General features: G+C 39.3%; 1 protein-coding gene across 1 annotated transcript; it reads left to right on the plus strand.

Annotated features, from left to right (window-relative positions):
- Positions 1-2,262: 2,262 nt before the first annotated feature.
- LOC139354823 (uncharacterized) lies at positions 2,263-4,263 on the plus strand (the record flags this gene model as incomplete). The annotated part of the gene is made up of 1 exon (XM_070999069.1): positions 2,263-4,263. A coding segment is annotated over one exon (2,001 nt), but the record flags the coding sequence as incomplete, so codon positions are not given.
- Between the last annotated feature and the right edge of the window lie 20,436 nt (positions 4,264-24,699).

Genomic DNA, 24,699 nt, shown 5'->3' on the forward strand with positions numbered 1-24,699 from the left:
CAGGGGAAATCCGGAGGGCAGGATCCCCAGAAACAAGTGGAAGGCAGTGGAGTCCCACCTTTCCCTCATTTGCCTGCGCATGGTACGAGAGAAGCCAGGCACCTCGCCCTGCTGCATGGACGCGGGCTGGTACCAGGGCAGCGTCAAGGTGGTAGCATGCGACAGTCAGCGGTCGGCTGATATGTACAAAGAGGCGACAAGCAAGCTCGGCGAGGTTTACGAAGGGGCGAACATCGATGCGCTTGACTGGTGCGATGTCCCCAGTAGACCCCGAGCCAGGATCTGGCTTCCAGCAGCGATCAAGACGCCGGAGGACATCCTCTTCATGTTGCAAGAATGCAACCCGCACCTCCCCACGAAGGACGTGAAAGTCGTCAAGGTGGAGGAGCATGAAGGGGATGTCAACCAGGCGGTTTTGGTCCTGAACAAGGAGTCAGTAGCTCCGATCGAGACTGCTCGTGGAGTGCTGAACTTCGGATTCAGCTCTGCCGCTAGCAGCTCTGCCGGCAACCCAGCCGAGCAGGTGCTTGCTGAGGAGTTGGAGGCACCTGGTGGGCCGGAGGACGGCTACTCTACCGATTCGTCGCTGAGCAGAGAGATGCGTGAGCTCTGACCGGCAATCGAGGACGTGGACCTCAGCGACACAGAGGAGGCCGACGTCACTGTGGTGGAGGTTGAAGCTGTAGATGTCACTATGACTTCTACAAATAAACCTTCACCACAGTAAAGCAGCGTCTGCTGCACTTCTGCTTCGCCTGACAGAAGGCGGAGCCGACCTAGTCCTCGTACAGGAACCTTGGGTGGTAGCAGGCAAGGTTGCTGGACTAGGAACAAAGGAATACAAGCTTATGCTTGACCCCAAAGAAGGTAAAATTCGAACCTGCATATTAGCCAAAAGGCATCTTAGTATATTTCTACTTCGCAATTACAGCAACGGAGACAACACCGCAGTAAGCCTGGAGCTGCAGAGTGGCTCTATAAGGGTTCTATCGGCCTATTTGGCCTTTAAGAAGGAAAACCCCCCAGATGCGCTGGTCAGAGGACTAGCAGAGGAATGCGAAAAGCTCAAGTACGGATTGGTAATAGGCTGTGATGCCAACGCCCATCACACCCAGTGGGGTTGCCCAAACAACAACGACAGAGGTGAGTCTCTTTTTGATTTTATTCTAAATTCGAACCTATTCCTATGCAACAGGGGCAATGCCCCTACTTTCATAACTAAAGCTTGCCAAACGATCATAGATCTAACTTTGGTATCAGATTCACTCGTAGGCGCAGTCAAAAACTGGGCAGTCTCTGACGAGCACTCCTTCTCGGACCATAGATTCATAGAAACCGTATTTTCCCTTGATTCGCCCTTGCCGGTCAGCTTCGCCAACCCCAGACGAGCAGACTGGCACAGGTACAAAGAAGTTCTGACAAATGTCCTCCCCATGGAACCGTCAGAAAGCATCACAAACCCACATGAGCTGGACGAAAAAGTATACAAGTTCACAGAGGCATGCAACACTGCCTTCAAAGTGGCATGCCCCACAGAGAAACCAAGAGGAAGGAAAAAACCCCCCTGGTGGACCCAACAACTATCTATCCTCAGAACCAACTGCAGATGCCTGTTTAACAGAGCAAAAGCGGAAAATGAGGACACCAATTGGCTGAACTACAAGTTTGAACTAGCCTCTTACAAAAAGGCCATTAGAAGAGCAAAACGAACGGCATGGCAGACCTTCTGCTCTGACATAGAAAAAACAACTGATGCCGCAAGGATCAGGAAAATACTCTCTAAGACAGCCGCGCCTTTGGGCTATCTTCAAAAAGCAGATGGATCATGGTCAGTCCCTGGACTTGCTCCTAGACGCTCACTTCCCGGGGAGCCAACAAGCAGGTCATCCACCTGAAAGGGGAACAGGAGAGGGAATCGAAATAGATCCACTCCTATCAGACCGCAACATGAAATGGTCCATTCATAGTTTCAAACCATACAAATCGCCGGGACCGGACGGGATAACACCGGCTCACATCCAGCAAGCAGGACAAATAGCCATAAACTGGTTGAAAAAAATCTTCCAATCCATCCTGGCGGTAGGAGAACTACCAACAGCATGGCAAGAAACAAAGGTGGTTTTCATTCCCAAGGCAGGGAAGGCCACTCACACCACAGCAAAGGATTTTAGGCCAATAAGCCTAACATTATTCCTGCTTAAGAGCTTTGAAAGAATGATAAGCCTACACATAAGGGCCACCGTAGACCCGACACAAATATCAGAAGCAAAACAAGCTTACACCAAAGGTAAGTCAACCGAATCGGCGCTACACTTGGTGGTAAACAGCATCGAGAAATCACTTAACATCAAGGAATACGCACTGATCGCCTTCCTGGATATAGAGGGAGCCTTCAATAACGTGCTTCCCACCGCTATAACAGAATCTCTCACAGAACTAGGGGTTGAGCCGCCAATGGTGAGGCTAATCCATAAATTGCTGATAAGCAGAATGGTCACAGCCACACTAGGGACCTCAACCCAGACTAGACTAGTGAACAGAGGCACCCCGCAAGGAGGTGTACTATCACCCCTCTTGTGGAATATCGCAGTAAATAAACTACTGCGGATTCTGGAGGGAGGAGGTTGTAAGGTCGTGGCATACGCAGACGACGTCGCCATCATCTTTAATGGAAAATATCCACAAACACTTTGCGATCTTATGACCGCTAAACTTAAAATGCTATCGGAATGGACGATAGCGAACGGACTCGGGGTAAATCCCTCGAAAACAGAACTTGTTCTATTTACGAATAGGTACAAAATCCCTCAACTTAACCCACCCATTTTAAACAATTGTAATCTCTCCTTTAGCGATCACGCCAGGTACTTGGAGTTAGTACTAGATAAACGCCTCAAATGGGGCTTAAACAACCAAGAGAGAACCAAAAAAGCGACCATTGCACTTTACTCCTGTAAAAAAGCAATCGGGCTAAGATGGGGCATGTCCCCAAGAATAGTTAACTGGATATACACAGCGGTAGTCCAGCCAATCCTACTGTACGGAGTGGCTCTGTGGTGGACCGCCTTACACAAACAATGCATACTGACTCCTCTAAACAAAGTACAGCGAATGGCGGCTTTGTGTATTAGTGGAGCCCTTCGAACCACCCCGAATGAAGCGCTGAATGCGATCTTGAACCTCCCTAGCCTGGACTTAGCAGGCATGGAAAGGGCCAAATCGGCAGCTATTCGACTGAGGGACACAGGGCAGTGGAAAGCCCAATTATATGGCCATGCTAAAATTCTCCAGCATGATAAATCGATTCCGAAAATCACGGATCTATGCAAATCTATTGAATATAGTCACACACCCTTTGAGGCCCTGATTCCTGACAGAGAGGAATGGGAACAGGGCCGACCGGGCACGACGGACGCAATCTGTTTCTATACAGACGGCTCCAAATTAAAAGGTCAAGTCGGCGGAGGTGTATACTCCGAACAATTAGATATCAGGAAGTCATTCAGGCTCCCGAACCACTGTAGCGTCTTTCAGGCGGAGGTCCACGCTATAAAAGAAGCACTAACCTGTTTAGGGAACCTTAGCCTCCAGAGAGGACACCTAAACATATATAGTGACAGCCAAGCGGCTATTAAGTCGATCTACTCGACAAACACCAACTCTCGTACAATAGCAGACTGTCGCAGATCTCTCCACGAGATGGCAAATCAGTTTACTATCAGCCTAATATGGGTTCCGGGTCACCGGGACATCGTAGGCAACTGCATAGCGGACGAATTAGCCAGGCAGGGCACCACCAAGCCTCTCCTACCAGGAGAGGAAAGTGTCGGTATGCCCATGGCTACTTGCAAGCTAAACATAAAAAACCACTTCAACACACTAGCCAACACCCATTGGCAAAACGCACCACAGTGTCGCATCTCTCACCAGACATGGCCTGTGATAAACAACAAGAAAACCTCGGAGTTACTCAAGCTCAGCCGCACAGAGTGTGGCATGTTGATCCGAGCTCTTACAGGCCACTGGCTTGTTGGCGCGCATGCCGGCAGGCTAAAAGCCCCGCAAAATGATTTCTGCAGAAGCTGTAGGGATGAGGAAGAAGTGGAAACGGTAGAACACCTTCTCTGCTTCTGCCCAGCCCTATGCAGATTCAGACTGAAACACTTAGGAAGCCCCTTCATCGACGATCTTACCGAAATATCGGAGATTAATCTCAAAAGCATAAGTGCCTTTATTAAATCTTCCGGGTGGAAGACATGCTGATCGTCTTAACACAAGCTGAAACTACTAGAAACGGGACCCTAGAGAAGGAAGAAACGAGATCATGCGGTATCACAACGGTCACTGAGGTCTAAGTGTGTCGGACTATAGTCCGACAGCCGTCCAAACCTAACCTAACCCTAACTATTAATAATCAATAAATAAATTTACGGAAGCAAAGGAAGCCTTTCTCTACAATTTTGGGGGCTCGACTGAGAACAATCGACAAACGAAAAATTGAGTGTGATACGCGGCCCAACAGCCATCAAGTTCTTGTGCTAAGAATCCATCGATCGCAGTTTAATGAACAAAACGAAACGGAGAAACAAGAAAGTTATAAAACTGAAGTGATTACGAGAAAGAGAGACTAAAAAACCATCCAGGAGAGCTGAGAATTTTCATGTTGCGCAATTCCACCAAGTTTTGCAAAATATTATGAAATTCTGAAACTAAAAACTACAAAATTTATTGCGCATTTTGCCGATCTGAGGGAAGAATTGTTTCTGTGGAAACAAGTAAATTCCTAACGGAAGACGACGAAAGGCGCTTATACAATCCGTTGTCGCAAAGAGCGACAATAATGGCTAAAGCGACAACTTGACCAGGAGGAAGAGATCACGACAGAGCAGAGATCCAGATGAGGTGATTGATACGAGGCGGCAAAGTGAGGCCTTTGGAGTTGAAAGCAATTGAAGGCGCTATTAAAGGCGTGGTTGAAGGCGTTATTGAAGGCGTGGTTGAAAGGGAGTTAAAAAGGAGTCATCAGAGCAGACAACGGTTGCCCTACTTATTGCAACGATTTACCAGAGACGAAATTGAAAAGCAGTGGCAAATATCAGAGATGAGTAACATTATATTGAATTGAAATACCGAATTTGAAGTTAAACAAAACAATTTTAAGGAACGTAAACAATATTTTATTCCCATTTAAATTGTTATTATTAATTATTAATTTATGAGAAAAGTAAGCAGTACATATTTGGTTGGTTTAAGAAATAAAATAAGTTATGTAAGTTTAGAAAATATGAATGTTGAAGAGATCACACGATTTTCTGTTGCAGAGCTTACAGACAAGTTAAAAGAATTAAGATTACCAAGTTCAGGCCTCAAAGCAGTAAAGCAGGAAAGACTCATCTCCTATTTTGAGGGAGAAAATATCGACCAGCAGGAAAACACAGAAAGTTCAGAGGAGTCAATGTACGAGGAAACTAACGTCGTGGAGTCAGATTCTTCTGATTCTCAACCCTTAGCTATGACTTTCTATCTGAGAGATATTGAAGATTCGCTTTCTGCATTCACTGGAAATAGTTCTTCGGATATTGATGAGTGGCTTGCAGATTTCGAGCTTAATTATATTAAAGTTGGGTGGACTGATCTTCAAAAATTCGTTTACGGCAGACAGTTGGTAAAGGGAGCTGCAAAATTATTCTTGGGCAGCCAACCAGGAATAAATGATTAAGAAACACTAAAAGAAGCTTTAAAAAATGAATTTGGAGAAAAGCTTACAGCAAAACAGGAGCATAAGATGCTCGAAAACAGGAAGAAAAACCAGAAAGAGAGTCTGATAGAATACTTCTACAGTATGACCGCATTGGCAAATCAGTCGAAGTTGGACGAAGAAAGTATTATAGAATACATAGTGGAGGGTATACCAGACTCGAAGCAAAATAAAAGTTGTTTGTACCAGGCGTCCAATCTCAAGGAGTTTCATGAGAAACTTAAAGTTTACGAGAAGATTTGCGCGAGTCAGGGGTTTAAGCCAAAGCCGAATGTTCGGAGCAGATCGACAGCGCCTAGTCATGCGCGCATAGGTGTACGACGGCACCTGCAGAGCTCTCTGCTTATCTTTGTCGCCTTCTTTCTTATACCACTAAAGCTGTCGCTTATCTATTCAGCAACTAATTTGTAAGCCTGCAAATGTCTATATGAAGTTCTTGGAGCCGAGCTTTTACACAGTCCGTCTGCCGCTCCGAATAAACGCTATACATTTTAATATAACCTATTCGTGCATTATTAATTATAACTATAAGGGTCGCATATTTGTTGTCTTCCCCATAAACATTTGGTGACCCCGACGTGATATAGTTTTTATCGGAGTCTGCATCTCGGTCTCGCGATTGTTTAATACAGTTTAAACAAACGCTTTGTTTCGCTGTCGTTATCGTGCATTCGGTCACAAACACACGAACATACATACATATGTGCGTATAAAAGTGCACAGCCGGCCGTTTGATTTTTTGTACATTTTGCGCTGTGAAAAAAACTCCAAAACTGTGTTGTGCAAATAATTCTTAACAAAGTGAATCGCGTTTAATCTTTGTTAATAGCGCATATTACATATATATATATGTACATATAGCCATACATACATTCGTTTGCCAGTTACATATACGCTTTTGCAAGGCAGGCAATTTATCGCCGAGAACAACAACAACCAAGTTAAAGGTTCCGTTGCATCTCGGCGACCCTTGTTAGCCTTTACATTTTCGCGGTAAAAGGTACACGGTGTTTCGTGCCTCTAACGCGGTCGGACATTTTATTTTATTTCATTTTTTTTTCTCGAGATTGAAAAATGTCTGATACGGAAAACTCAGTTCGGGCTCAAAATGAAACCACAAGTGACGTCGACTACTACCGAATCAAAGCCCAATCTATTTTGCGGCAAATGAGCTCGATGAAATGTTATTTGAACACTGATGCGGTTAATCAGTTTGACGAAGCTGATTTGCTGGCGCGAATGGAATGCGTCCATTCCTTAAACCAGGCATTTGATTCTGCGCAGACATCGTTGGAAAGACTGGATTTTGCAGAGATCTCGAGCGACGGATTGAATTTGCCGAGGTTTTCATGGATGTGAAGGCCAAACTAAGCCGAGGCTTGGCTGCTCATCGCAAGTCACAATTGCCGGCTTCAACCGCTGCAAATTCAACATCTATTGACATCACTAAAAATGCGGATCTTTCTTTTCGATCTAGGAAGCCTCGGTTGGCAAATTTGGAAATTGCTCGTTTTCATGGCTCCTACTCTGAGTGTCCTTGCGACTTTCACTACCGTCATCGGAAATGATGATGAGCTAAGTGACATTGAAAAATTACAATATTTGCGTTCGAGTTCGAATGCTAATTATAAAAAGGCTATGAATTTGCTGGTTAATCGATTTGATAATAAAGTTTTACACTTTCAGGCACACGTTCAGGCAATATTCAGTTTAAAGGGTGTCAAGAAGGGATCTTCGAAGGGTCTTCGGTAGCTTAGTGATTGCATGAATTCGCATCTGCTAGCAATTCGAACCCTGGCCAATACGCAACAAATTTTGGATGGACTTTTAATTCACATCGTCACTCGGAAACTAGATCAGAGGACGCGGGAAAAATGGAAAGAGGATTTGTCAATCACTGAGCTGTCTACCTGGAATGCTATGGAGTCGTTTTTGGAAAAGAGGTGCAGGATGATGGAAAACTTGGATCAAGCCTTGGTAACTCAAACACCAGGCCAGCAGGTGGGAAAAAACTTGCACTAATATAACCAAAACACACTTATTGCTTCTGCTACTAACTCAAATCATTTGATATGTTTATTTTGCGATGCACGGGATCATTATTTGTCGAAGTGTTCTCGATTTTTAAATTTGAGTCCGAATCTTCGATATAGAGAAGCAAAGAAGTTGCACCTTTGCCTCAACTGTTTGCGCAAGGGCATAGTTTGCAGCCATGTAAGTCGACTCACTGCATATATTGTCGCATGAAGCACCATTCATTATTACACATGAACAATGACCTATCCGCACCATCCACCTCATTTTCATTTCCATCATGCGATCCATCCTCGAGCCATTACCATCTACTTCATTAGCATTAGTATCATGTTCGCATACATCATCGCATCCTGATCATCATTTACTAAGCCCTCCACCCAAAACCTTAAATATTTTGCCGATCGACTACGTGTTGCTTCCAACTGCTATTATCTACGTTAGAAATAGAATTGGAGCATTTATGCCTTGCCGAGCAATTTTAGATTCGGCCTCCCAGCTAAACTTTATAACCTCTCGCTTAGCTAGCCAACTAAACTGGAATCATAGAAGATCGCAAACCTCGATTTCTGGGATTGGAGAATCTTCCATGATCCCTGATAAGACTGTCGATATTCTTGTGCAATCACGGGATGCAAGCTATCGTGCGGCATTCACAGCGGTTGTGACTCACAGTATTACTGATTATCAGCCCCATTTCAACATATATGCAACATCATGGAGGATACGCCAAAATATTTCACTCGCTGACCCTAATTTCAATCAATCACAACGAATTGACCTTTTACTCGGCGCTGGGTTGTTTTTCGAAATAATTTCTATGGGACAAATTCATTTGGATAGGGCTTTGCCAACTCTTCAGAACACCAAACTTTGTTGGATAGCATCTGAAGGGTTATCATCGAACATGCCAACTCATAAATCGGTTTTACAAGCCAGCATCAAGGACCCAGCTGATCATTCCGATGATATACTTGCCGCCATAGTAAAGCGATTTTGGGAAATTGAGGACTTCACTTCGTCTAAACCATCTTTATTGCCGGAAGACTTGCGATGTGAGCAACTTTTCACTGAAAATTGCATTAGACTTGAAAACGGCCAATACTCTGTTCGCCTCTTGTCCACTTCCGGATTCGAATCTCTAGGTGATTCTTATTGCCTCGTTTCAAGAGTTTAGAAGCTAAACTAGATAGAAACCCATCCCTGAAAGCTCAGTTCTCAGCATTTTTGGGGGAGTATATCGATCTAGGTCACATGTCCCTTGTAACTAAGGAACCATCAGAAACACAATTCTTTTTGCCCCACCGTTGCATACATAAGGAGGAGAGCACGAGTACGAAGCTTCGTGTCGTTTTTGATGGATCTGCTAAAACAACTTCTGGTAGCTCTCTGAACGACTTACTTCTGGCAGGACCAACAATTCAACAAAAACACTTCAATATACTGCTTCGCTTTCGATTTTTTAAAGTTGACCTTTATGGAGATATATGCAAGATGTACCGTTGAGTGCGTGTTTCGTACCCGGATGATTTTTTGCAATGCATCGTTTGAAGAGAGAGCTCCACGGAAGAGTTGAGTGTTTTTAAATTGAACACGGTGACTTATGGAACCAAGCCAGCTGCCTTCTTGGCTATAAGGGCCATGCATCAACTCTCTTACGATGAGGAGGAATCATTTCCTATTGGAGCCAAAATTGTTCGTGGAGATTTCTATGTGGATGATTTAACATCTGGTGGGGACTCAGTTGAGGAGGTGAGAGAAATTCGTCGTCAGGTGAAGGAACTACTGTCGCGAGGCCATTTTCCAATCCGCAAATGTTGTTCTAATGAGTCAGCAGCCCTAAAATCAAATTTCACGATGGATCGGATGTCGCCAAGACATTGGCACTAGTCATACATCTTCTGATCAACTCTTATTTAATTTTTCTCAACTGCCAACCAATCAACGACCCACTAAGCGGGTTGCATTGTCAACGATTGCCAAATTTTATGATCCACTCGGTTTAATAACTTTAATTATCACAAAATCGAAGATTTTTCTGCAATCTCTTTGGAGTGCGAACGTGGATTGGGATGACGCATTGCCAGAGACCATTCTTTCGTCATGGGGGAGTTGACCTCACAGTTATCGGTCGTACAGAACTTAAAATTTCCACGATTCGTACTGCAACCAAGGGCTTCCGTTGAGTTGCATGGATTCTGCGATGCTAGCATGTCAGCTTATGGAGCGTGTCTATACTTGCGATCGGAGACCAATGGAGAACCGAAAGTCCATCTGCTCTGTGCCAAGTCAAGGGTAGCTCCATTGAAGGCCTTAACAATTCCAAGATTAGAACTTTCCGCAGCGCTTTTATTGGCTGAGCTAATCGTAAACGCCAAGGAAGCCATAGATTTCGATTGCACTTTTCATTGCTGGTCGGATTCGACTATTGTGTTGCGTGAATTCGGCAACCTCCGAGGGAGTTTAACGTTTTCGTATCAAACAGAATCGCGAAAATTCAGGAGATGACGAAAGACATGACTTGGCATCACGTTCCTACAAACTTGAATCCGGCAGACGTCGTATAGATGTACCCCCGTCGTTGGATGTACCCCAGGAGAATTGTTAAAACATTCTCTTTGGGCTAAAGGGCCTCCATTCCTTCTGCAAAGCTCGTCGAATTAGCCGTCCCTGCTAGACTCAGCAAAGGATCTTCCAGAGCGCCGTTCTGTGGCTCTAATTGGGTCCGTTTGCATACACAGTTCATCAAACTTCAAATTCCTCAACTCTTTCGATAAGTTACAGCGCGTATTTGCATACATTTATCGGTTCATTTCAAATTGCAGAGCCAAATCTGCGCTGGTAAAAGGTCGTCTTTCGGTGGAGGAGATCAACTCTGGAACTGTACTTCTTTTGAGGAGCATCCAACAGGTTAACTTGGCGAAGGAATATGGATCTCTTAGCCAGGGCAAGCCGTTTCCACAGAAAAGCAAGCTGGTTTCGCTTAGGCCTATACTCGGCTCCGATGGGTGGAAGGCTTCGCGTGGGTGGAAGGCTTCAGAACGCAAACTTGGACTACGATACGGCAAAGGTACTGGCCGATTGGAGGCCGCAAGTTCGTCGCCAGCGTTATCAACAAATGCGTTCGATGTTTCCGAATGAAGCCTGTTACTTGGGAGCACGTCATGGGTAGCCTGCCAGCAAATAGAGTGCAGCCCAATCCAACTTTTCATACCACAGGAGAGGACTATTGTGGGCCATTCTATCATAAGGCAGAGGCCAGAAATAAGGCACCCCACAAGTGCTATATCGCCGTCTTTGTCTGCTTTTCCACTTTCATTTGAAAGTGGTCCAGGATCTCACGACGGATTCTTTCATCGCAGCGCTGAGGAGATTCATCAGCCTTAGAGGCAGTCCGCGTACCATTTGGAGCGACAATGCTACAAACTTTGTCGGTGAAAGGAGCGAGCTTGCCGACCTGAAAGAGCTCTTTTTGAGCGAGCAGTACACAGCATCGATATCTTCCGTCTGTTTAGCTGATGGGATGGATTGAAAGTTTATCCCTCCGCGTGCCCCGCACTTCGGTGGTTTATGGGAGGCTGCTGTGAAGTCAGCTAAATTTCATTTCTACAGAGTCGTCGGTGCATCCATCTTAGCCATCGATGAATTAAGATCTCTTGCTTATGAGGTTTCTGCTATCCTTAACTCTCGTCCACTCTGTCCAATTTCATGCATTTCCTGAAGGGTTCCAGCTACACTAAGTTTCCTGAACCTGACATTACTCATCTTCGCGAAGGCCGTCTCAGCAGATGGCAGCGGGTGACCCAGATGCAACAACATTTCTGGAAAAGGTGGAGCAGCGAGTATTTGTCCCTACTTAAAGAGAGGAGCAAGTGGCGGCTCGAAACGTCTAACATCAAGGTTGGAAGCATAGTTTTGCCGGAGGAGGACAACGTTCCACCCTTGAGATGGAAGCTTGGGTGCATCCAGGAAGTCATCAGAGTAGCTATGATCCGTACAGCTACGGGTCTGATCAAGAGAGCCGTCGCCAAACTAGCCGTTCTGCCCATCGATTTCGAGATTGTTGGAACCTTACCTCTTCCAACGGCGGGAGTATGTTCGGAGCAGATCGCCAGCACCTAGTCATGCGCGCATAGGTGTACGACGGCTCCTGCAGCGCTCTCTGCTTCTCTTTAAGGCTGTCGCTTATCTATTCAGCAACTAATTTGTAAGCCTGTAAATGTCTATATGAAGTTCTTGGAGCCGAGCTTTTACACAGTCCGTTTGCCGCTCCGAATAAACGCTATACATTTTAATATAACCTATTCGTGCGTTATTAACTTTAACTATAAGGGTGGCATATGTGTTGTCTTCTCCATAAACACCGAAGTTTGACAGTTCTTTAGTTAAAACTGGCAGCAATCATATTGCAAAGGATTGTAAGGAAGTAGGTATAAAATGTTTCAAACGCAATCAGTTTGCTCACAAGGAAAATCAATGGGTTACCAAGGAAGCTCGTAAGGAAGTGAAAAATGAAAAGTCAAACATTCAGTAGCTGCCACAGTTGACTTTCAACAGAGCTTTTAAAAACATAAACATTGGTAGCGACCAGATTACGGCGTTATTTGATTCTGGCAGCGATATGTGTACCGAGACGGCTTACACTCGCATCCATCCCGACATTCTCAAACCTGATATTAAAGAGCTAATTGGAGTAGGTGGCAAAAAGAACGAACCTAGAGTGTCGTTCACAGTTGCGACGAAGTTAGATGACGCTGACGTTGATTTGTGCTTTCATGTAGTGCGCCACAAGGATACCCTTTATAAAGGTGTAATCGGTAGCGATGTCCTTAATACAGTAACCGCAACAATTGGAGCAAACGGAGTCGTTTTCCAAGCAGTTCATCCAGTAGATCTTGGTCATTTGTCTGATCTCACCTTAGGTAGAGATGAAATTAGTCCAAACCATGACATAAATCTCACTCATTCAATCAATCAAAATTTGACTGTAGATGCGTCTTCCACTGGCACTTCAGACTTGACAGAAACTTTTTATCAGCTAATGGCATCTAATTTCATTGAAGACAATTTCATGCCAGATTTAGATCTTCTTCACTTGAGCAACGACATAAGATCAACAGTGATTGGGTTACTTCAAAATTACAAGCCATTAAAGCCATAGTCAAGCCCAGTAGAAATGAAAATACTCCTCACCGATGAAGTCCCAGTCTATCAGAGACCAGTAGTAGGGTTCTGGGACAATTAGCATATTAATGGCCCCCGGCCCCCCTCCCCCCTCATTAACGTATGCGGGTTCTGGGACAATTAGCATAATCCAATAAATTAACTGATTTTAATGGGCTTTGAAGTCATAAAAATGTCACGATCATATCCATAAAGAGTATACTAAATTGCCCCCCAACCCCACACCACCATGTGAAAATACTGATCACGTGACCTTTTTGCCTCATTATCAGCAATTAATATTCAGTCGCACACTTTCCCCACATCCCCATGTGACAATATTGATCATGTATTCTTTTCTTCATTATCAGCAATTAATATTCAGCAAGTGTTGCTGTGCACGTGAGAAAGGTCGCAAACCCAAAACATCTAAAGCTGGTTGCCTTAGAGGGACATGTCCGATCATGTTGGGGAATAACGTTTCCTATGATTGTAAAACTAATTTAGAAATCAAAAGAACACCAATAAATCCCACAAGTTACTGATTCTCAGATGTCGAATATTTTCAAACAGACATTTTTTTTCGCCCCAGAATGTTTAACTGGTAAATTTTTTCACGATCTCTCCTTTCTACAAACGGGTCATAAACATATCATAAAAGGGATTCAAGCAAGAGCTACCCGAACATGCGCACCTGTCTATTACCTGACCGGAATAAAAGGGACACATGCACAAGTCTGAAGGCGCACGCCCATTGACAAAATCATGAGCCTCACGCCAACGACCTCACGGCTGAGTGCTAGCTCTAATACGTTCCCATAATAGGGGTTGAAATCACGACCGCGCAACAACTCGCAAGTAGCCGAAATATTTTCCATTCTCCGTACCTGTAATTTTAACTCGAAATAAAATGTCAGAAGTTTTTTTTGTACCATAATAATACATTTATTCATTTATTTTGGTATTGCGAACAATTTTGTTATATATAGAAATTAATTTTCTGCTTTGGTTCCGGCGATTTGCATAGAAGAAGCAGGCGCACGTTTCCGACGTCATTTCTGGATTACAAAATGTAAAGTGTTCACCATAATTCGTAGTTTTGAGGTACATAGTTTTTGTGTTCAGAAGGTATTGATAATGCTGACCAATTATCTCTCCTTTAAATTGTTCAATAAATTGGTCAATTTCCTCATGAAACTTAATTTGGTTAATTTTGTTTTCGTGCACATCCTTACACATCTAGTCTCAACTTTAAAATAATGTATAAAAATTATTTTATTGTTTTGAAGCTACTTTTAAAAAATGTCAAAATAATGTATGCATTGTTTAGAGCACAAACCCCGCCCTTAAGGTGTGTTTCACAATAGGGAAACCGGTTTCCTTTAAACCTGTTTAATGACGGACAGCCCATTTCCTCGACATTAATGAGCTGACGACTCCCAAAAAACGTCTGTAGAAATCGTTTCTTTTCCACACCTTTACAAATAATTTGTTTTCCGCTTGTAATTGTCCTTAGATACTTTCGAGTTTGTGGAAAACTATTTTCTCCATCGTTCCAAAAAATTTTGTGATGTGTATTGGTTAACCAAATTGCAGTCTTTCGAGATTTTGTATTTAGCAAAGTAAAATCATATTCTATTAAAAAACTATTATTCAAGTTTGGATCTTTTTCGAATACAATTCCAATTTCCTTTAGAATAAAATTATTATTATTATCAAAGAAACCTTGAACATCATTCGAAACAGTATCTTTCAACATTTTTCTAATGTTAAACAACTCGATGTACTAGTCCGTTTAGTTGGTTATATTTAACTAAACGGTCTTGTATGAGGAGACAGTAAGCTTGGGTATTTTCATGACTTGGTGTCTTTAGTTCTATTGAAATTCTCACATCAATAGGACCAATTTTTACTGATTCATTTTGATATGAAAGATCAACCACAATAATAGGGGTCTTCAATTTAAATTCATTTGGGGTCAAAAATGGTTGTGATTTACGATTATAGTAACTAGATTGAAATCTTGTATACATTTCATATAGGTGAATCAAGTTTGATAAGTTATTTGTGATAAGTTCTCCATTTAGTGTGAATCCAATTATGGCAAATCTTGGTTTTTCGCGGTTAGCCGACAATTTCACATTCCGGCTGTGTTGACTTCCATACCCCAATTTGGGGTTAACATATGAATCCCAACTCCGGAATGCGATTGGTAGGTTTACACCACATTTAATAATATCGTACATCTTAATTTTGTGCAAAATCGCTCAGAGTTACATGGGGAATTTCACAGATTTTATTCGTAATTTCCAACTTAAAAGTTTGTTTATTTCTGGTTTGTTCAAACACATCACCAAGATTCTTAGTTAGCATCAACACTAGTTCGTGTTTACAATTTAACAAAACTTTTTTATAATCCTCAGCCAATCCCAACAAATTTTTTAATGGTACAGAAAAATTTTAAGTGGGGATCACGTAGAAATTTCGTCTTCACTGCTCCATCCAGAATTTAATAGGTATTGACTTTGAAGATTATCCAGAGATATACCATTTTTTAGGGTAGTAGTCATACCGACATAGACTTGACACGTTGGACTCGTTGTATTTAGTTGTTACCTAGCAGTATTTTGATGGTTACTTTCTTTTTAGTCTTGTTTTTGGATGGTTACTTTTTGTATAGTACCTGTACAGTACTTGATTTTGGATGGTTACTATCTGTATAGTATATGTAAAGTACTTGGTTTTAGATGGTAACTAAATGTTAACAAGTATTATGAGTCGCTATAGTCTCTTATTAAGAACTATCAAAGTACACAAGTTAAAGTTTCTAAGACGTGTTAGCCAAACACACTTGCAGTGAACTATCATTACCTGACCGTCATTAAAGTCACATGCCCAAGACCCAAGGACATTGAATAAAATACTTCCCCTTCATTTGTACCTGGAGTTTTAATTACAGTCAGATACAAAGTTTGTAGGATTATTCAATATTTCTTTATATATTTTATTATTGTAAACATATTTCATTAAATTCATAATTAATTATATTTTATGTATATTTGTATATAATTAATTTCCTTACTTCATCCCTCTGTAAGAAACATGTCGCTTATTACTCTTCGTTCCAAGCGCAGATTTTCGCTTGGTTCCCATAGATAGATGTAAAATAGTTCTCACAATGTAATCTTTCTCAGATGCTGAATTATTTTTAAAGCATTCATTTGTTCCATCCCATAATAATATTGTAACATATTTCGAAGGCATCAGTAGCTAGCATAGGAGCGCCTATCAATTTAATTTCTGATTCAAGTTTATGATAGAGGTGTTGGGACCTGGTAATATCGGTTTTTGTTGTCAACTATTTTTATACCCGTTACTCGTAGAGTAAAAGGGTATACTAGATTCGTCGGAAAGTATGTAACAGGCAGAAGGAAGCGTTTCCGACCCCATAAAGTATATATATTCTTGATCAGGATCACTAGCCGAGTCGATCTAGCCATGTCCGTCTGTCCGTCTGTCCGTCTGACCGTCTGTCCGTCTGTCCGTCTGTCCGTCTGTCCGTCTGTCCGTCTGTCTGTCCGTCCGGATGAACGCTGAGATCTCGGAAACTATGAGAGCTAGGCTATTGAGATTTGGCGTACAGATTCCTGAGCTTCTTACGCAGCGCAAGTTTGTTTCAGTAGACTGCCACGCCCACTCTAACGCCCACAAACCGCCCAAAACTGTAACTCCTACAGTTTTGATGCTAGATAGAAAATTTTAACTGAAATGTATTGTTCTCATCAATACCTATCGATTGACCTAAAAAAAAGTTTGCCACGCCCACTTAAACGCCCACAAACCGCGAAAACCTGTGACGCCCACAATTTGCATGCTAGATAAAAAATTTTAACTGAAATGTATTGGTGTCGTCAATACCTATCGATTGATCCAAAAATAATTTTGCCACGCCCACTCTAACGCCCATAACGCTTAAATCTGTCTACCACCGGTAGGTGGCGCATTTTAATTTCGCTTTGCTGCTTGCATATCTCCATTTCCCTTTGAGTAACGGGTATCTGATAGTCGAGGTACTCGACTATAGCGTTCTTCCTTGTTCTAGTTCTAGTTTTCTAATTCTATTCTATTTGTATACTATTTGTATGAGTAAGGCATCATTGTCTAAGATTCTGAATAAGTTTAATAAACTCTTTAATTACAATACTGATTAGCTGGTTACTATATATTTAGTAGATGTATACAAGTTGTTTAGTATCTGGTTTCTATATGTTCAATAGATGTATACAAGTTGTTTACTAGATGTATACAAGTTGTTTACTAGCTGTTTAGTATCTGGCTACTATATATTTAGTAGATGTATACAAGTTGTTTAGTATCTGGTTATTATATATTTAGTAGATGTATACAAGTTGTTTAGTATCTGGTTTATATATGTTTAATAGATGTATACAAGTTGTTTACTAGCTGTTTAGTATCTGGCTACTATATATTTAGTAGATGTATACAAGTTGTTTAGTATATGGTTACTATATATTTAGTAGATGTATACAAGTTGTTTAGTATCTGGTTTCTATATGTTCAATAGATGTATACAAGTTGTTTACTAGATGTATACAAGTTGTTTACTAGCTGTTTAGTATCTGGCTACTATACAATATATTTAGTAGATGTATACAAGTTGTTTACTAGCTGTTTAGTATCTGGTTTATATATCTTTAATATCTGTTTACTTGATGTTTACTATTTATTATTAGCTGGTTACTAGTTGTTATTAACGTCTACGAGCTTTTATAGTCTTTTGTTAAGAATGATCAAAAAATATTGATCACTAGACGACTTTCAATGTGAAGTAAAAACTTACACTCTGATTATCAACGTGTTTGCTATGTACGTAAGAAAGAATGCAAAGCCAAAATAGCTCAAGATTGATATATAAATCTTAGAGGAACATGTCCGATTATGTTGGGGGAAGATGTATCCTGTGATTGTAAAACTAATTAAGATATAAATTGTTCACAAGTTGTCTAAAAGCTGTGTAGAAGCTGCTTTGATAAACAATTTTGATTCATAATTACAGATATTAAGAATATATAATAATATCATCCACTTTAACTAGTATATAGTTAAAATAAAACATTTCCATTTTTCATATTCTTTCATCTTATGTAGGTATAGTAAATGTAATCTTAACTACGATAGCTAGCCTTACATCCCATAACTATAGTTATTAGCTACAATAAAATGTCTAGAAAGAACTAAATATATGAATGTCAAAAAACGATTTAAAGCTAACTATAATTGGGAAAGTAATTGAAATCGCTCCGGCGTAATACAGTAAAAAACAAAAAACACTGTGATTATCCCATTTTCTATCACCATAACAAATGTGTATACCCACACCTAAATGACCAATTGTATCCTTTGTCCAAAAATGTCTGTGACTTTCACTTATAAATTTGTCACCGATAATTTAAATCCCATTAAGAAAACCACCCATTGCTAACCGTACCATAACCCCAGAGTCAAGTTGGTTACCTACAATAAACATAGGTGGTGGTGTAAAGGATTGCTAAAATGCCTCGACGCAGGCGCAAATGTAATAAAAAATGATCATAAAAATATAATTAGGAAAGTATTTTTTACTTGCGAACCATTTATAACTGTTACCAACAACACAAATAGTTATGTTACAAAGGATTGGCTTCAATGCCTCGACGCAGGCGCAAAGGTCAAGGTATTGGAAAAAAATTCATGGAATATTATCCCTTCATAAAAGAGGTCCTAAAATATATAATTAGGAAAGTATTTTTTATTTGCGAACAATTTATAAATGTTACCAACAACACAAATAGTTGTTACAAAGGATTGCTAAAATACCTTGATGCAGACGCAAAGGTCAAGGTAATGGAAAAATTCATGGAATATTATTCCTTGACCAAAAACGAAAATTTCTTCTATTTGGATAATAAAAAAATATATATTAATTCAATACTTTGATTTTTCCATCAAAATGCTTGATAAATCTAGTTGTTTGATATTCTCTAACTAATTCAGTAATATGTTTTCATGTGCCTATTTAATTTACCAAAAACAGTATTAGTCTTCTCTCATAAAATTGATCTTTTCGATCCTTCTAATTCCCCACCGGTGAAATATATGTTCCTCATATTTAAGAATGATGGTTTGTCATAGATGGGTACTTGTAATTCATATTTAAGATATTTACATCCTTCTCTAACTAATATCCTTTTATCCATCATGTAAACAGGTTTAAATTTGTATTGCTCGCTGCCCCAGCTACCTAAACTGTACATTTCTTTTGATATTCTCTTTTCCTTTCTAAGCAATATACAAAATTTTTAAACTTGTTCTGACCTCCCTCTTTAATGGCAACCTCTACTTTATTTTCGTTATATTTCTGATCTTTTCCTAACAGTAGATTGTTAAACTTTTATCATTTTATGGGATTATTAAGCACCCGAAATCCCAGATGTTAACTCATAACATGTAACTAGCAGAATATAGTAAAAGATATCAGACTAAAAAGACTAGATTTACCTACAATTCAATTTACCATCTACAATCCCTGGAGAAGAGTTTAGTATTTGCAGTTTAATTTTCAAATTTATTCATTTCACATATTCCCGCTGGTGAATACCAATTTTTAACAAATGGCTGCCAACTCCATACCATTCAGACACTGGTTTACAACCTCATAGAACTGACTCTCAAGGTATCTGTAATGCACAATATATTTCTGTCTCTTTTCTTCTAATCAATATTAAAAAATTTCAAAAACAGGTTTTGGAGTTCATTTTATTCTTAGAATTTAATTATTGAAAATTATTAAGCCAACAGAGATAATAATGTTTTTGTGATAGTATTTCATGAATAATACATAATTCTTATTTGTATATTTTCAAAATTATTTATTTTAGAAAATTATTCATTAATCACATTCAAATAATATTCATAATATATCTTACAATTTTTTAAATTTATCAATAGAGTTTCCCAATTATTAATATTAAATGATATTGCATCATATTTATTTTAATATAATAATATTTTAATATTTAATATAATATTAAATGATATTGCATCATATATATTTTTAAGATTAAATATTAAGATAGGGTCGTCCTCGTGAAGATCAATTTGCTGTTGAAACTTCGCATTCAAACAATATTCATAATATATCTTACAATTTCTAGATTTATTAATAGAGTTTCCCAATTATTAATATTAAATGATATTGCATCATATCTATTTTTATACCCGTTACTCGTAGAGTAAAAGGGTATACTAGATTCGTCGGAAAGTATGTAACAGGCAGAAGGAAGCGTTTCCGACCCCATAAAGTATATATATTCTTGATCAGGATCACTAGCCGAGTCGATCTAGCCATGTCCGTCTGTCCGTCTGTCCGTCTGTCCGTCTGTCTGTCCGGATGAACGCTGAGATCTCGGAAACTATGAGAGCTAGGCTATTGAGATTTGGCGTACAGATTCCTGAGCTTCTTACGCAGCGCAAGTTTGTTTCAGTAGACTGCCACGCCCACTCTAACGCCCACAAACCGCCCAAAACTGTAACTCCTACCGTTTTGATGCTAGATAAAAAATTTTAACTGAAATGTATTGTTCTCATCAATACCTATCGATTGACCTAAAAAAAAGTTTGCCACGCCCACTTAAACGCCCACAAACCGCGAAAACCTGTGACGCCCACAATTTGCATGCTAGATAAAAAATTTTAACTGAAATGTATTGGTGTCGTCAATACCTATCGATTGATCCAAAAATAATTTTGCCACGCCCACTCTAACGCCCATAACGCTTAAATCTGTCTACCGCCGGTAGGTGGCGCATTTTAATTTCGCTTTGCTGCTTGCATATCTCCATTTCCCTTTGAGTAACGGGTATCTGATAGTCGAGGTACTCGACTATAGCGTTCTTCCTTGTTCTAGTTCTAGTTTTCTAATTCTATTCTATTTGTATACTATTTGTATGAGTAAGGCATCATTGTCTAAGATTCTGAATAAGTTTAATAAACTCTTTAATTACAATACTGATTAGCTGGTTACTACACATTTAGTAGATGTATACAAGTTGTTTAGTATCTGGTTTCTATATGTTCAATAGATGTATACAAGTTGTTTACTAGATGTATACAAGTTGTTTACTAGCTGTTTAGTATCTGGCTACTATATATTTAGTAGATGTATACAAGTTGTTTAGTAGCTGGTTATTATATATTTAGTAGATGTATACAAGTTGTTTAGTATCTGGTTTATATATGTTTAATAGATGTATACAAGTTGTTTACTAGCTGTTTAGTATCTGGCTACTATATATTTAGTAGATGTATACAAGTTGTTTAGTATCTGGTTACTATATATTTAGTAGATGTATACAAGTTGTTTAGTATCTGGTTTCTATATGTTCAATAGATGTATACAAGTTGTTTACTAGATGTATACAAGTTGTTTACTAGCTGTTTAGTATCTGGCTACTATATATTTAGTAGATGTATACAAGTTGTTTAGTATCTGGTTATTATATATTTAGTAGATGTATACAAGTTGTTTAGTATCTGGTTTCTATATGTTTAATAGATGTATACAAATTGTTTACTAGCTGTTTAGTACCTGGCTACTATTTATTTAGTAGATGTATACAAGTTGTTTAGTATCTGGTTACTATATATTTAGTAGATGTATACAAGTTGTTTAGTATCTGGTTTCTATATGTTTAATAGATGTATACAAGTTGTTTACTAGATGTATACAAGTAGTTTACCAGATGTATACAAGTTGTTTACTAGCTGTTTAGTATCTGGTTTCTATATGATTAGTAGATGTATACAAGTTGTTTAATAGATGTATACAAGTTGTTTACTAGCTGTTTAGTATCTGGTTTATATATCTTTAATATCTGTTTATTTGATGTTTACTATTTATTATTAGCTGGTTACTAGTTGCTATTAACGTCTACGAGCTTTTATAGTCTTTTGTTAAGAATGATCAAAAAATATTGATCACTAGACGACTTTCAATGTGAAGTAAAAACTTACACTCTGATTATCAACGTGTTTGCTATGTACGTAAGAAAGAATGCAAAGCCAAAATAGCTCAAGATTGATATATAAATCTTAGAGGAACATGTCCGATTATGTTGGGGGAAGATGTATCCTGTGATTGTAAAACTAATTAAGATATAAATTGTTCACAAGTTGTCTAAAAGCTGTGTAGAAGCTGCTTTGATAAACAATTTTGATTCATAATTACAGATATTAAGAATATATAATAATATCATCCACTTTAACTAGTATATAGTTAAAATAAAACATTTCCATTTTTCATATTCTTTCATCTTATGTAGGTATAGTAAATGTAATCTTAACTACGATAGCTAGCCTTACATCCCATAACTATAGTTATTAGCTACAATAAAATGTCTAGAAAGAACTAAATATATGAATGTCAAAAAACGATTTAAAGCTAACTATAATTGGGAAAGTAATTGAAATCGCTCCGGCGTAATACAGTAAAAAACAAAAAACACTGTGATTATCCCATTTTCTATCACCATAACAAATGTGTATACCCACACCTAAATGACCAATTGTATCCTTTGTCCAAAAATGTCTGTGACTTTCACTTATAAATTTGTCACCGATAATTTAAATCCCATTAAGAAAACCACCCATTGCTAACCGTACCATAACCCCAGAGTCAAGTTGGTTACCTACAATAAACATAGGTGGTGGTGTAAAGGATTGGTAAAATGCCTCGACGCAGGCGCAAATGTCATAAAAAATGATCATAAAAATATAATTAGGAAAGTATTTTTTATTTGCGAACCATTTATAACTGTTACCAACAACACAAATAGTTATGTTACAAAGGATTTGCTTCAATGCCTCGACGCAGGCGCAAAGGTCAAGGTATTGGAAAAAAATTCATGGAATATTATCCCTTCATAAAAGAGGTCATATAATATATAATAAGGAAAGTATTTATACCCGTTACTCGTAGAGTAAAAGGGTATACTAGATTCGTCGGAAAGTATGTAACAGGCAGAAGGAAGCGTTTCCGACCCCACAAAGTATATATATTCTTGATCAGGATCACTAGCCGAGTCGATCTAGCCATGTCCGTCTGTCCGTCTGTCCGTCTGTCCGTCTGTCCGTCTGTCCATCTGTCCGTCCGTCCGTCTGTCCGTCTGTCCGTCTGTCCGTCTGTCTGTCCGTCCGGATGAACGCTGAGATCTCGGAAACTATGGGAGCTAGGCTATTGAGATTTGGCGTGCAGATTCCAGAGCTTCTTACGCAGCGCAAGTTTGTTTCAGCACAGTGCCACGCCCACTCTAACGCCCACAAACCGCCCAAAACTGTGGCTCCTACAGTTTTAATGCTAGAATAAAAATTTTAACTGAAATGTATTGTTTTCATCAATACCTATCGATTGACCCAAAAAAAAGTTTGCTACGCCCACTTTAACGCCCACAAACCGCGAAAACCTGTGACGCCCACAATTTTCATGCTAGATAAAAAACTTTAACTGAAATGTATTGGTCTTGTCGATACCTATCGATTGATCCAAAAAAAAATTGCCACGCCCACTCTAACGCCCATAACGCTTAAATCTGTATACCGCCGGTAGGTGGCGCATTTTAATCTCGCTTTGCTGCTTGCATATCTCCATTTAGCTGAGTAACGGGTACCTGATAGTCGAGGTACTCGACTATAGCGTTCTTCCTTGTTTTTATTTGCGAACAATTTATAAATGTTACCAACAACACAAATAGTTGTTACAAAGGATTGCTAAAATACCTTGATGCAGGCGCAAAGGTCAAGGTATTGGAAAAAAATTCATGGAATATTATCCCTTCATAAAAGAGGTCATAAAATATATAATTAGGAAAGTATTTTTTATTTGCGAACAATTTATAAATGTTACCAACAACACAAATAGTTGTTACAAAGGATTGCTAAAATACCTTGATGCAGGCGCAAAGGTCAAGGTAATGGAAAAATTAATGGAATATTATCCCTTGACCAAAAACGAAAGTTTCTTCTATTTGGATAATAAAAAAATATATATTAATTCAATACTTTGATTTTTCCATCAAAATGCTTGATAAATCTAGTTGTTTGATACTCTCTAACTAATTGAGTAATATGTTTTTATGTGCCTATTTGATTTACCAAAAACAGTATTAGTCTTCTCTCATAAAATCCCTCTAATTCCCCACCGGTGAAATATATGTTCCTCATATTTAATAATGATGGTTTGTCATAGATGGGTACTTGTAATTCATACTTAAGATACTTACATCCTTCTCTAACTAATATCCTTTTATCAATCATGTAAACAGGTTTACAATTGTATTGCGTGCTTCAACCCCTAGCCACACCCACCACTGTAACAGATTTCACTTTTCCAATGGCTGCCCCAGCTACCTAAACTGTACATTTCTTTTGATTTTCTCTTTTCCTTTCTAAGCAATGTACACAATTTTTAAACTGGTTCTGACCTCCCTCTTTAATGGCATCCTCTACTTTATTTTCGTTATATATCTGATCTTTTCCTAACAGTAGGTTGTTAAACTTTTATTATTTTATGGGATTATTGAGCACCCGAAATCCCTGATATTAAGTCATAACATGTAACTAGCAGAATATAGTAAAATACATCAGACTCTAAAAAGACTAGATTTACCTACAATTCAATTTACCATCTA

This window comes from Drosophila suzukii, unplaced genomic scaffold, assembly GCF_043229965.1.
Source record: "Drosophila suzukii unplaced genomic scaffold, CBGP_Dsuzu_IsoJpt1.0 scf_27, whole genome shotgun sequence".
NCBI classification, from domain to species: Eukaryota; Metazoa; Arthropoda; class Insecta; order Diptera; family Drosophilidae; genus Drosophila; species Drosophila suzukii.